General features: G+C 42.8%; 1 protein-coding gene across 3 annotated transcripts in view; it reads left to right on the top strand.

The window, feature by feature from the left end:
- The first annotated feature begins 882 nt into the window (after positions 1 to 882).
- The window catches only part of LOC103560600 (solute carrier family 28 member 3-like), a 30,461-nt gene continuing 17,107 nt past the window's right edge, over positions 883 to 14,236 (top strand). For all 3 annotated transcript variants that reach the window (XR_011531815.1, XM_070590796.1, XM_070590797.1), the window contains exons 1-7: positions 883 to 1,132; positions 6,606 to 6,772; positions 7,969 to 8,060; positions 9,439 to 9,628; positions 10,711 to 10,855; positions 12,103 to 12,216; positions 12,836 to 12,913. Coding sequence is in view for 2 of the 3 variants with exons in the window: in XM_070590796.1 (XP_070446897.1) it covers positions 6,663 to 6,772; positions 7,969 to 8,060; positions 9,439 to 9,628; positions 10,711 to 10,855; positions 12,103 to 12,216; positions 12,836 to 12,913 (729 nt within the window). In the remaining variant the exon portion in view is untranslated. The remainder of the gene's footprint in view (positions 1,133 to 6,605; positions 6,773 to 7,968; positions 8,061 to 9,438; positions 9,629 to 10,710; positions 10,856 to 12,102; positions 12,217 to 12,835; positions 12,914 to 14,236) is intronic.

Here is a 14,236-nt window from a genome sequence, read left to right as displayed (position 1 = left end):
TAGAGACAATCATTGTGGGTATGGCCCTGTGGCCTCTCCACACTCACTTATGGGTGGACACCTTCCTCCCCAGATGAAGTGATCAGATGCAAACATTGCTCCCACGCTACCTGTACAAATTGGTGACCCAGAGGGGACCTCTGTCCCTCTCAGGCTCTATTCTTCCAAACATCAGGTTTCCAACGTATGGAGAACCGGTTCTTGCTACTGGAGGTTGAGGGGGGAGCTTCATGAGGAGAGACTTTCCTCTTGGTGTCACTGCTGCTGGCCTAGCATCACGTCCCCATCAGGAGACCCAGCAGCCACTCTGAGAATTTTTCTCCGAGAATCACTCGATGGAGGTCAGCCGTGTCGAACCCATGGCACAACTATAAGTATGATTTCTTTAAGTTGTCTCACAAAGTCAGTTGCCTGAACCTTGGGTTTAAGGCTGCCCCAGCCTTGGTTTTGAGTCCCAAGATTCACATGTTGGAGCCTGGCTTCGGGATTCAGGTCTCTGTCGAGAGGTGGCCTGGCTCAAGGGAGTGACAATCTCCATGTGATTGAAAGGATTGCGTGACCCGGCCACCCCGGAAGAACCGAAGCTTGGCTCTGGCCAATGGGAGCAATCCCTGCTGACTAGTCTTTGGGCAGTGAGGGCTTGAAGCCCATTTGAGTTTGTCACTGCTGGGGTTTGAAGCCCATTTGAGGGCCCTTTGGTGTTTTGTGTTGTGTCAGTGACAGAAGGAGCTGGTATCTGGACTCACAGAGTCTGAGTCTTATCTTGTAACTGTGGTACAAGGCGGGGTTAGGTCCCTGCAGTCTGAGTCTTAACTGCTGAGCCATCTGGAACAAAGTGGGTGGGCACGCCCAGCAGAGGATCCTCTATCCCTCTCTGTTTTCTCAATAGACGGGCTTCCAGGCCTCTCGGATCTCTCTGTCTTCAGTTCCCTTACCAGCCGTCCTTGGGGAAACTCAAGGCTCTCATTTTTCCTTCCCTCTCACTTCCTTCTGGAGACGTTCAATCGGCCTCTCCTCTCCCAGATCGGACCTTCCTGGGGTCCTTAGTCTCCTCAACCGTCCTCCTTCGAGAGGGTGACTTTGCTTTTGCTCATGGAAGAAATGAGGCTCAGGACTTGAGAAGACAACTGTGGTGAGTCATGGAACTTGTGCACGATGGGGCCAAGGTACTTGCCCTCCCAGCACTTGGTCCAGTTTTTGTTTTACTGGATATTGGATCTGTCAGGGTTTTTTGTTGTTTTTGTCTTTGAGCTAACCTTTTCCAGCAGGACCAGCTAAAAATGATGGGCTTTATGTAAAATGATTACACCTCTTTTGCCTAATTATATTTTAAATTATACTGTGGGGATTGTGAGCACATATAAATCCACCCTTCAGCCAATGTTAATTAACCATGCTAAGAGAGACCTCACCTTAAAATGGCCAAAATGGGGCAAGTTCAGTTGACTGAAACTGGTGTATTTACATTCAGAATTGGAGACGAAGCCAGTCATGAAAAATTAAACAACCAAGGGGAAGCTTATTTTTATTTTTTTGTGTATGTGTGAGGAAGATTGTCATTGAGCTAACATCTCTGCCAATCTTCCTCTATTGTATATGTGGGACATCGCCACAGCAAGGCTTGATGAACAGTGTGTAGGGCTATGCCCAGGATCCGTACCCTTCAACCCTGGGCCGCTGAAGTTGAGCACATAAACATAACCACAATGCCACTGGGCTGGCTCTGCCTATTTTAATTTTTGAGGTTTCTAAACAAGACAAAAAATCCCCTGCTGCCTCTTTAAGAAAAAATAACTAAATAAACAAACATGCTAGGGAAAGAATGCCCAATCTGCTCCTCCTCCCTCCTCTCTTGCTGGGCTCCCCCACTTCACCTTCTCCAAAATTCCAGATCTGAAACTAAGCAAGTGAAAATAGGTAGACCTTTAAAATATTTTAAAATCGTAATGGCCATTTTGGGGAAATTTGTTCCAGAAAAAGTCCACTTTGAAAGAGAGGATTCCAAACCTCTCACAGTGGCATGCATTCTTTGATTAATACACAGACGCTGCTAAAAGAAAAAATGACTTTAAAACCAGCTATTAAAAATGATCCTTAGAGGGGCTCGCCCTGTGGCTGAGTGGTTAAGTTCCCACGCTCCGCTGCAGGCAGCCCAGTGTTTCGTTGGTTCGAATCCTGGGCGCAGACATGGCACTGTTCATCAAACCATGCTGAGGCAGCGTCCCACATGCCACAACTAGAAGGACCCACAACAAAGAATATACAACTATGTACTTGGGGGCTTTGGAGAGAAAAAGGAAAAATAAAATCTTTTAAAAAAAAAAAAGATCCTTAGAGCAAAAAGAAAAAAAAAATCTTTAACAAAATTCTTTAGCCATCTGAACAGGTCACAATTTGAATCCAGCATTCTTTTAAATTTTGTGCCTGAGACATGGCTGAAATTTTTAAAAATCTCTGTTTCCAATTTCTATATGTCTCTATGTGTGTGTCTGGATGGTGTCATTTCTAAAGAGAGCTCTATTTAATTGACTTAAAATAAGCACCATATAAATTATTTCTAAATGTGATAGAAACTAGCCCAGATGTCTTTCAAGTTGACATGATCTAAAATGATCTTTGGTAAATAAAAACTCGTTTAAGTTTGTTGGTTTAATTAAAATAGACATGTCCTCAGTGTTATCAACATAGGATGTAATGTAAACACACAGCCTTCATGAGTCAAACTTGTGTTGTCTCTGTTACAGAATTTGTCAACAAAACTAATAACTTAAAATAATAGCTAATTTTGTCTGATAATTCATAAAGTTTTTATAGGCAATCTAAATATTCATTGGAAACAGGTAAACTAAATAGATGTAAAAAGGTAAAAGTGTGGAGGAGAACTTTTAACAGTAATCATATGTTCTAATATATGTACTTCAATAACTTAAAATGATGGCTAGCTGCTCTGTTGTCACATAAAGACTTTGTGAGTAATCTGGACATGATCGTTAAAAACAAATGGCTTAAATGTAAGTGAGGTAAGAGTGTATGGATAAGCTTTTAATGATAATTATATTTTATAACATATCTATTTAGAATAACTTCCAAAATCTCTTTGGTAAGTTAAAACTTTGAAGTTTTACTTGGTTAAATTAAATGATAAAAAATTCATTATATATCTAGATAATTTCTAAGTAAGTCAAAATATCAGATAAAGGTTAATCTACTTTTGCCTTCTTATTAAAAAACAACTAAAAGATGTTCAGGTCTATTAATAAACATGTCCTATATTTTATTAAAAGATTATACTATAAAATAACGTTTCTAAAAGTTATAAAAAGTATTTATAAATATACTAAGCCACAGAATACTAATGTAAAAGACAGTATGTAATTACTTACTTCTTAGTTTTTGCAAACAAAATCAAAGTCTGTAAGGGCTAAAAATTCTAATTAATATATGTGATTGAAGCTACTAAAAGTTAATAACAGAAACATATCTGTACTCAAGAAAAGTAAAATGTATGTTTTCAGTAAAAGATACATAAAGAGTATAAATATGTTTAATTGTTTGGTTAAAAAAGATAAATTTGTCCTACAGTACTAGAAATAAAAAGGGAGGGAAGACGTGGGACAAATTCTAAATATAAGAAGCAGGTGACAGAAAGTTTGTGAAAGTAAAATCCCCGAGAAGAGTTTTATACATAGTCAGGTTTACTAAGATTAAAATAAATTCAATTAAATAAATGAGTTTCTATATCAAAAGTAGGTTAACAAAATTACAAATTTGGCTTTGTCTCTCTTAAAAGGATAATCTTCTTAAAGTTTTGGTCTACTCTTGACAAAGAGATTACAGAAGGTTTTTTTTTTTTCTTTATTTTTGAGTGAGTCTACTTACAAGACAGAAAATCTATGTTTCGTTGAAATAATTTCCTACAGTCAAGGTGACTGAAGTCTCTCTATTAGGGTCTTCTTTTTAGACTGTTTCACTCTCTGTTTGCCTCTGACATTTTCTGTTTTCACCTTGATTAAATGGGTAACTAAACATTATTTCCTATTTGACCAAGTATTTTAAAGCCCTTTGATATTTTTTTCACACATTTCCCCAAGGTTCAAATCCTAAGTAAAGTCTTTTGGGGGCTTCAATGGGACCCTGAGACTTCTCAAAGAATATGTTCTTTCTATAAAGTGGGAGATTTTAGGCTATTTAGGCTTATTGGGTGTATTAAATAACTAAAATATTACCAAATAATAATAAACCTTCTTAGGTTATATTATGTGGGTAAATGTCACTGATATAAGTGGTTCTTGATACCTGTTCACATCTCAAAGTGCTCCAGATATCTGTAGGAAACTCTAAAAGTTGATGGTAGGGCCTGATACCAGTTCTGTGCAGTTAGTGGAGGTAGCCTTCAGGGTACCCAACACCAGAGATATGACAGAAGAAATGAAAGATGACCAAGAGATGTAGAGGCAAGATACTCTGCTGTTGGTGGCCCTCCAGTCTGCTCGAGGTCACCTAAAGGAGAAGAATATTCCATGGGTGAGTGACCCTGGCCCCCACCATTGGACCAGAAGGCCACCAATGAAGTTGGGGCCTACTCAGTGTGCAACTACAGATGAGAAGAGCATTGAGATTGTCCAAACCAACCCCAGAGAGGGAAGGGATCCGACAAGACCAAGCCATGGTAACTTCCCATGACTACAGATAAGATGTGATGGGGCCATGGGGTTCCTCAGTTGGCTCCAGGCAACCTGTCCTCATCTCCCCAGAAGAACCCCAGGGAACCTTAGCAGTGGGAGGAGAGCATGCTGAATTTTTGCTCCATACTGGTGCCACATTCCTGGTGTTAAATACCCAGAAAGGAAACTTTTCAAAGAAGAACATGTGATATAAAAGGAGTATCAGTAGAGGAGAGACCAAAAGTTTTCCAGAGCCCCTGATCTGTGAAATAGGATCAAAAACATTAAGACATTGTTTTCTATATTGGCCAGAATTCCCTGTTCCTCTCCTCAGGAGGAACATATTATCAAAACTAGGGGCCTCAATAAACTTGGAACAAGACAAAATAGAAATATAATTTCCCCAAAATTGGGAGGTCGAGCTCATGGCCTTGTTACAAGACAAACCAGTACCTGAAAAGGAATAAATTCCCCAAACATTCTAAGCTGAGTCAACTTGGAGGTATTGACACAAGGACAAATGAGACAGGCAGCCAGTGTCATACCTGTAAAGGTGGACTTAAAGCAGATAGATCACTGGCCTCTGGGAAAACAATACCCTCTAAAGTCAGAAGCCATAAGAAAAATCTTTCCTGTAATTGACAAACTTTTAAAACAAGGAATAATCAGGCCATGTTGATCCCCATGTAACACTCCCATTTTGCCCATTAAAAAGCTGGAAAAGGGAAGTACAGATTTGTTCAAGACCTTAGGGCTGTGAATGAAAACAGCCCAAGACCCACATCCTGTAGGACCTAATCCTTACACCTGCTGGCTAATCTTCCTGGAACAGCATGCTTCATACAGCGCTAGATTTAAGAGATGCTTTCTTTTACGTCCCTTTGAACCTCGAGTCCCAAGAGATTTTTGCCTTTGAATGGGAGGACCCAAACTCCCGCCAGAAACAACAACATTGCTGGGCTGTCTTACCCCATGGATTTAAAAACTCCCTTACAATTTTGGGGGAAATCCTGGACAGAGGTTTAAGGGAATTAAAATTAAAACTAAGCATTGTGTTACAGTATGTGCATGACATCCTAGCAGCCAGTCCTTCTAAGAAAATGTCTGATGAAAACACAATGACCTTGTTAAACTTCTTAGCCATTAAGGGATATCAAGTGTCTAAGGGAAAAACACTGATATCTAAAGAGACTTTAAAGTATTTGGGGTTTATATTTCAAAAGGGCAGCACAGCCTTCCTCAAGAGAGGAAAATGGTAATATATCAACTTCTCAACCAAGAACATCCAGGCAGCTAGGAGTATTCCTGGGATGAATGGCTTCTGCCACACGAGGATCCCTAATTGGGGTTGATTGTTAAACCTCTCTATGACAAATTACAAGGGCCAGAAATAGACCCCTTTGAAAGGGATTAGCTATGTGACCAAGCTTTCAATAAGCTTAGAAACTTCCAAATAGAAGCACCTGCACTGGCCTTACCAGACCTGAGCAAACCATCTGACTTGTACCTTCATGAAAGACAAGGAATAACTCTGGGAGGATTAGGCCAAATGTTGGGATCCTTAAAGAGAGCAATAGCCTGTTTCTCAAAGCAGCTAGACACCGTGGCAAAATGATGGTCTCCATGCCGGAGAGCTGTGACTGCCACCTCCCTGTTAACCAAGGATATGAACAATTAAGAGCCATGCCTGGTGACCCACAAACCTACCTTAGACCAGTGGGAAAAATTCTACTCCTCCACCGGCCCCTCTGACAACATTCATGCTGTAATTCAGGAAGTAATTACAGAAGATGGACCTTTGACCTATACCCTCAAGAATGAGGAGCAGGATAAAAGTAGAGGAGGGATTCTGTCACCAGCCCTGGACTGTAACCCACTTCTCTTGTCCTGCCTAAACTCTAACCTTTTGTGTTTGACCTAATTCTCTCATCTTCTTGAAAGGTGCAGACATTCACCTCTCCAACAACTTCGGGGTCTTGAGCTTATGCGGTTTCAACTATGCAGGAGAAAGGAGTTCAAAGTGACGACCACCCTGGACCCAATAGCTCTGAACCTGACCAGACCAACAAGAATGACGCCTATGCAGACAGGCGGGGAGTTGTGCTAAAGTAATCTGCCCTCAGTAACATCCCAAACTCTCCTCTGGGAGGGACAAAGCAACCATTTTTAGATCATGTGATGCGTGTAAATGCATGATTTCAGACCACGAGTGTGCCAGCTTCTGCCCACCTCTACATGCGATGATAAAACTTCCCCTTTGAATATTCATTCCCGACCCCGAATAAAGGGACCCACCACCCTGTGCTCAAGGAGCCATAGCTTTGTGAATTATTCCCTATGGTCTCCATTTTCTTTCCTGCCTGCTGCAAACAAAATTTCTGTTTTGTGTGACAACTACTTCTGGTGTAGATTGATTAACTCACCCAGAATGGGACTCACATTTAGTCTGGTAACATACCCACCATCCCATAACTAAACTTGGGACAAACAAAAACATGCCAAAAATTCTAGATTTTTCTAAGAAAGATATATTACAAGCTACTGGTTAATAGCTCTCAAATCCACCAAATCCTACTTTACATTTCAAGCACCCAGTGACGTGTGTCAGCATCCCATTATGAAGTATGGTGAGAGAGGAGAGGGAACCACCAGCTTACTCAAACTTTGTGGAACCAGAAGGGATGAGAGTTCATTGTATTTTATTTTTAATGAGGAAGATTGGCCCTTCTTTCTTAAGGAAGACTGTCACTGAACTAAAATCTGTGCCAATACTATGTGGGACTCTGCCACAGCATGGCTTGATGAGCAGTGCTAGGTCCGTGCCCGGGATCCAAACCTGCAAACCCTAGGCCACCAAAGCGGAGTGTGCAAACTTAACCACCACACCACTATCTGGCTTTTTACTTTTCTTAAATCGACATTTATAAAAGCAGCTTAACAGCTAGTGGAGGTTCTTAGGCCACTGAGAAACACCCTCATCCTATGATTTATTTTTACCTTTTGGATAGCTCTCCATCTCCCCTGCTCCATTTCCAAGAGCACGTTTTCTCATCTCTGTAACCCCTCAAGGTCTGGCACATTCAATTCAGCAAATCATATCCACTCAGCAAAGGCAGATACAAGACATGGCTGCTTTTAGTCTAAAACGAAAAGTGTCTTCCATTTCTACATTGTAGGACACACAATTCATGAGTTTGGTTGTTTGCATGCTGATTTACAAAGCCCCATCCAGCCTTAGCTGCCAGTTTATTTCATGATTTTGGTGTTGACTTCTGCCTGCCTTTTTGCTTTTGTCCTCTTACAGGTATCTGGAAAGGAAGCATGGTAGAGTTCGGGATTTTTATCAAAAACACAAAACCACCCTTCAGTACATCTTCTGGGGCATCTTATTAGCAGGTAAATAACAAAGAGGATGGAATTGAGTGCCTCTTTTTGCAGATCCCCCAAATATGAGCCTTCTGTGGAAAGAAAATAAGTCTTTCCCCTGCCCCACACCTCACGGAATCATCCAGAGAGGGAGAGAATCAATAAGGAAGCCCCTGGAGGGGAGGGTCTCAGCGTAGGACACCTATGCAGAATGGTTCCCTGTCCAGTTTTTGTACCAGCAGCTAAGTTTTTAGGTCCCCTACTCCTGAGGCCTTTGTGACTGTGGTGTCGATTTGAGGGTTGGTTCATCACATCCAAGTAAGTGGAAAACATGGTGATAATCATGAGGTAGAAATCTAACTTCAGCGGGAAATATAAGTAATTAATACTCTATGCAAATGCAACATGAGAGGAGGAGCCTGGAGTCAGGGAGCCCACTCCTCTTACCTAAAGGCAGGACCGTAGCTCCTCACAGATGAGCAGGTATCCAGTTACGCTCTCTCCGAAGCAAAGGGCTCTGCAGCCCATTTTAAAGAGCACTCCTGTCTGTAAGATGGGACCTCCCACCCAAGTCCAGAGACCTTAACCCAAGATTGCTGCACCCTGAGGTCAGTGGGTCTGCTGATGCTCACACCGCAGGAACAGGGACCAGCCATAAACTCTCCGTGTCCCAGGCCAGATGGTGTCTCAGGCTTTGCACGCCATATGGCGAAACCCACATAACTCTGCCTTATGGGACAAAAGCATACAGTGTGGCTGTGTTCCCATGAGACTTTATTTGTAGAATACAAATACGAACACAAATACAGCTGAACTTGCCACCTACAAAGCATGTGGCAGCCAGATTTAACCTCGGACCATGTTTGCTGACCTTTAGCAGGAAACCCTGTTGTTCTTATCCTACAACCTCTTCTTCAAAAGCAGCCCCCTTGGTAATTGCCGCACCCCTTCCCCTTTCCTGTAGAGATCCCAGGACACTTAGAGATTGTTGGTGGGCCTGATTTCCTACTCAAGCTTAGGCCAAACCTGAGCTGCAAACCAGGAGAATCAAGACCTTTAGTCAGTGGTGGCTTCAACTCCTGGCCTTTCTCTGATGGAAGCTCACCTGCTGAGTCTGAATGCCAGAAAAAGTGGGTAGTACTGAGTGAGAGGCCCAGTGATAAAGCATCAGGATTCAAGAACTCAGAAGGTTCTATGAGAGAAAAAGACCTAGCACACCATCCTCCTAGTGTTCATGGTGAGACCGTTAGGGACTTGCTTGGAAAAACAACAGAAGCCCCCCCAAAAACACGAGCACTCCCGCATTCAATGGTCCCTTGATTGAAGCTCCCCTTGGCAGACCCAATTGGTGCTGTGGCTGGTCTCCAGCTGGTGCCGATGGCCCCCATCTGTGTTTGCTTCCTGACAGGTTGGCTGGCTATGGTGATTTCCGCGTGTGTGCTCAACTTTCACCGAGCCCTTCTTCTCTTCGTGATCACCGTGGCTGCCATCTTCTTTGTGGTCTGGGATCACTTTATTCCCAAATATGAGCATCAAATTGACGGGCTCCTGTCTCCTGGCAGAGAGTTTCTGGACAGCCATTGGTTCTGGCTGAAGTGGTAAATGCAGTTGGTTCTCTTACTGCTGTTGAAGGGGAGCTTAGTCTTTTCGAAAACTCTTCCAAAACTGTGTTTTGAAATTGCTTCCTCATTTATGGGATATTCAAGCTAGCGGCAACCTAGGGAATAATCTGTTAAAATCCTTTCATTTTACAAACAGGAAATCAAGGCCTGGATAAGGTGAGGACTCGTTCGAGATGTGTTCAAATGTCCCTACAAACTGCCTTAATTTCAACTGCCACTAAATGATAAGATGTTGTCCAAACGATGGGATGGTTCTCCTTTGCGGAGGTGACCCTCTGCTCTAGGCACAAAGATGGCCTCCTTGGGAGGAAGGGTCTGTGAATTACTAAAGCCAACCCTGTCCTACAGGAGCCCGTGGCTCGCAGGTGACCACTCAGGGCGTTTCTCACAGTCTCTCTCTGTGAGACCTCCTCTCCCTCCACGTGGCCCTCCTTGGTAGGACCCAGGACCCATTCTCCCCAGCATGGCCCACCTGGGATCTACCAGGAAACTTCACACATCCTTGGCCTAATAAACCAGTGTTGTGCAATCCCAACACAGCACCCTTTCTAGTTCTGCCATCCAAGCCATGTGTCAACCTTCTCATGCCCACCAGATTCCCCAAGGAGTTGAATGTACGTTAAAGTCCGAGTTGGCTCTCTGGTGCTCGGGTGAGGTACCCTAACTGCAAAGAATGCATTTCAAATTCTCTCTAAAAGGGAAGAAGTTAACACCTCACCCATTGTCCAAAATGGAGATGAGGAATCCCCATAGATCTCTCAAAAAATCACAAAACTTCTCTCCAAACATCCTTTCTTCTCTCTGACCCCTTTATATATCCTTGAAGGGCCCAAGGGCTGTGGAATGAGGGGGACACATTGCTAATGTTTGCATTATAGCCACAACAAAAGAGGGTCTGTTGCAATTTCTGGATGTATAACTTCTGTTGCCAGAGTGTGTTACTCTTAATATTCTTTGTTTGTTAGTTTAAGCCTGATTAAGATTTTCAAGTTAGCACTTGGATGCTACAAACAATGCCATAAATACAACAAAAGATGCTCCCTTTCTGGTTCTCTTAGGGTGATTTGGAGCTCTCTGATCCTGGGAGTTGGTTTCTGGCTGATCTTTGACACCGCCAAACTGGGCCAACGGCAGTTGGTGTCCTTTGGTGGGCTCATAGTGTACATTATCCTGCTATTTCTATTTTCCAAGCACCCAACCAAAGTAAGTATGAAATTGATCCTTTTTTGTTTTTTCCTTCTTTTTTCTCAGGTGTGAATTGCTCTAAATATTGAGTGTGAGAGGATTTAACTGTTATTCAGTATTTTTCTTACCTTACTGTGTTATTTTGAGTGGCTAGGGGGCCCTTCTTCCTGAACGTTCATAGAACTGTCACTTTCTCATTGTTCATTCTCAGTAATTTTCCAGTCACACAATCAGTGAGATGTTCTGTCGTGTCAAGTCCAACTTCTACTTCTGTACCCTCCTCTCCCCATTAAACACACATTCAATGAAAACTCATCCATTTTGATCCAGATTTCCCCAGACCAGTAAATAATCTAATATTCTACCATTGGATCCTGCAGTTTATCAAATTTCTTCTTCAATCTTGGCTATTTCACTCCAAAAATTTTTCCTGCAACAGTTGTGTTCACACTGAATTCCCTTCTCATCCTTGTTCTGTCAGTCAGTAACCCAATACATGGGCAAGAATTCTGAGACATCAATTCTTCACAAGTGACTCATAATGGCAAATCCTGGGAGACTTTACTGGCTGAAAGGTTGACCCCTCAAAAAAAAAGCATTAGAGACAAAGGTCACCTAATATGATAAAATTCTTTCCCCTGTGAACATCTCTGCCGTGTTCTAGGCCTCCAATCCCATAGTTCTTTGCAGGCCGCTCATCTCTGCACCAAAAATGAAAGCAGCTGATTGTCCATGACTCTGCTCTCCCTGGGTCTGTGTTACAGATAATTGCTTCCTTTTACGTTGAAATGAGAGCACTTCAACAGGGTGGAATTTCTTTCACTTAATTCACTTACAGTTTGTCAGATCAACAAACCTAGGGCACACAGAGAAGTCATGTTCTGCCTCTCCATTTCCAGAAGGGGAAATAATTATATGTATTGAATATTTAGAGCATGACCATCAAGGCTAGATTCTTCCTCCTTATGGCCCTGCTAAGACTACTCTTTGGATCTGAGTTTTTTTATCATGACATAATGGTTCCATACTCCCCTGAGACTGAAGGTGTCAAACTCAGGTTTAGAAAGAGGGAATACAGCCCTGAGACTTCTGCATATGAGTCTATCAAGAGACTCTCTGCTCATGACTGCTTGGGCCTCCCAGAGAAGGTGGGTCACAGGCCACGTGTGAGAATCTTCCAAGGAAACAGTGATCCTCTGGGCGTTTATGCTGAGGTCAGCATTCATCCTCTAATAAGACACATCTCTCTCCATCTTTCTGCATAGGTTTGCTGGAGGCCTGTCTTTTGGGGAATTGGGTTACAGTTTCTTCTTGGGCTCTTAATACTAAGGACGGGCCCTGGACGTTGGGCTTTTCAGTGGTTGGGCAACAAAATTGAGGTAAGTTGGGTTCAATAGAACATCTTACTTTTATAGTGGCTTTTAACATTTGAATATAAGCCTCAAGATATGTAAGAAATAGATTTATTTGTCTTCATGTATTGAATCAAATTTTAATTTCATACCATGAGTTAGACAAACAATTCTGTGCGGAAAATGTTAATCTGTCCAGTTTATTGATATTATTGTTGCCCCTCACCCATACCATCCACTACATCTCTCCCCTATCCCTGTTGCCCCCTTCATCCTGCCAAAGGGGTGTCACTCTTCTGAGATGGTTCCACAAACAGAGAGACAGGCTCTCTTTGCATGTAGTGGTCAGCAGTGTCACCCATGTGCCATCTATTGCTTCTGGAGCAATTACCACACCCAGCTTACTCTTCAGCACCCTAGAGTCAGATTGAATGTTAGAAATGCCAGGAAAACTGTGCACAGTTATAGTTCAAAAATACACTTCCCTTCCACCCACTGGAGGGAGGAAAGTGAGAAAATTAACTCTCCAAGTTTATCCAACAAATTTGCTGGGTCCTCACCCTCTTCAGGGCCTGGTGGGTCCTGAGGACGGTAACCACGGCTTCAGGGGTTATAATGATCTGCTCTTGTCCTTTCTTTATCTCAGACCTTCCTGGAGTACACAGATGCTGGTGCTTCCTTTGTCTTTGGTGAGAACTACACAGACCACTTCTTTGCATTTAAGGTAAAGCCAAATCCTTGTCTACAGAGTCACATCCTTTTCAATAACTTCTCTGTCTTTGTGGATGTTCGGGTGGAACTCAACTACCATAAACCAGGCATACAGCTGCTGGGCATGTCATAGGTGCACAGCACACCACTGTCCTTTCTCATGACAATTTTATCTGAAGTTGATGGATTGCAAATGTTTTACTTTGTTACTATAGCATTAAGTGAAACATGTAGAGTAGTCAGAAATATTGGAATACTTTTGGAGGGCCTGTAGCATTGTCAGAGATACTTATGAAAAATCATGCAGGGCAACAGTATCTGAGATTCCAGGGAAAAGAACATTAGGTACCTGGCCATGAACAGGCATACGGCCACTAATGGCTTCCATGTCCAGAATCAGCAACAGGTGCACCCACAGGAAATCCTCAGTCCCAGGCTAGACAGGACAGCTGGTCACCCACATCAGCCTCTGTCCTTCCAGAACCATCCTCATGCTAAACCGTTCCCATTTTCCTTCAGCAGTATCTTTGCCTAGGGAGGCCTGGGGGCTGGGCCTTCTCCCAGCCAAAGAAGGATGTTATTTTACAGTGGAAAGTCAACCTGGCCCCATGCCTGGGCCTCATCGATTCCCTCCTGGGGCTCTCATAAGACCCAGGAAGTCATTGTCCTCTGGGAAGTCCCTACAGATTCCTGTCGATGAGTCAGAAAGATGCATTTGGCTTTTTCTTCAGCTTTCCTTTTTGTGGTATATTATTCTTCCTACACTTCTAAACTGTCTTCTCACTTAGGGACTCTCAATTTACCTGCAAATTACCCCAGTTTCAGTTAGGCCAACTGTTAGGCTGGATATTTTCTTAAACTGCTGATTTGATGCTTTGGTGCTGAGATAACTAAGCCATCTCTGAAAGGTCAAGTGTTTACAAATTAAGATGGAAATATGCTCATATCTGATCTCAATCCAGAATGGGAAAAAATAAAGTCACAAAGAAAGTGTGACTTGCTGCCCAGACTGCACCAGTGTCTTCAGGCCTCCCTCCTGCTCCCCTCAGGGCAGTAGCCTCCATCCTCTCTACAAGCACAGAATTCCTTTGGGCACATTTAAGAGATGATCCCCTTCAACTCCCTGATGCTTTCAGGAAGGCTCTGCCTGCCCATTAAAGTCAACAAAATCACGTAAGTGCGTGAGCTCTGAATGAGGGTTCAGAATGTCTTTTAACATATAGTATTAATAGAGTTTCCTAAATTGGATCCTGTACAAATTGTCCTCAGTCATTCTGAGCCTCTGCCGGCAGCTTGTCCCTGGCCGGTTAGCTGGGGAGCAGAGGGGAAGGGGTGT

The sequence above is a fragment of the Equus przewalskii genome, chromosome 22 (genome assembly GCF_037783145.1).
Source record: "Equus przewalskii isolate Varuska chromosome 22, EquPr2, whole genome shotgun sequence".
Classification (NCBI taxonomy): domain Eukaryota; kingdom Metazoa; phylum Chordata; class Mammalia; order Perissodactyla; family Equidae; genus Equus; species Equus przewalskii.
This window is presented reverse-complemented; position numbering and strand designations above follow the sequence as displayed.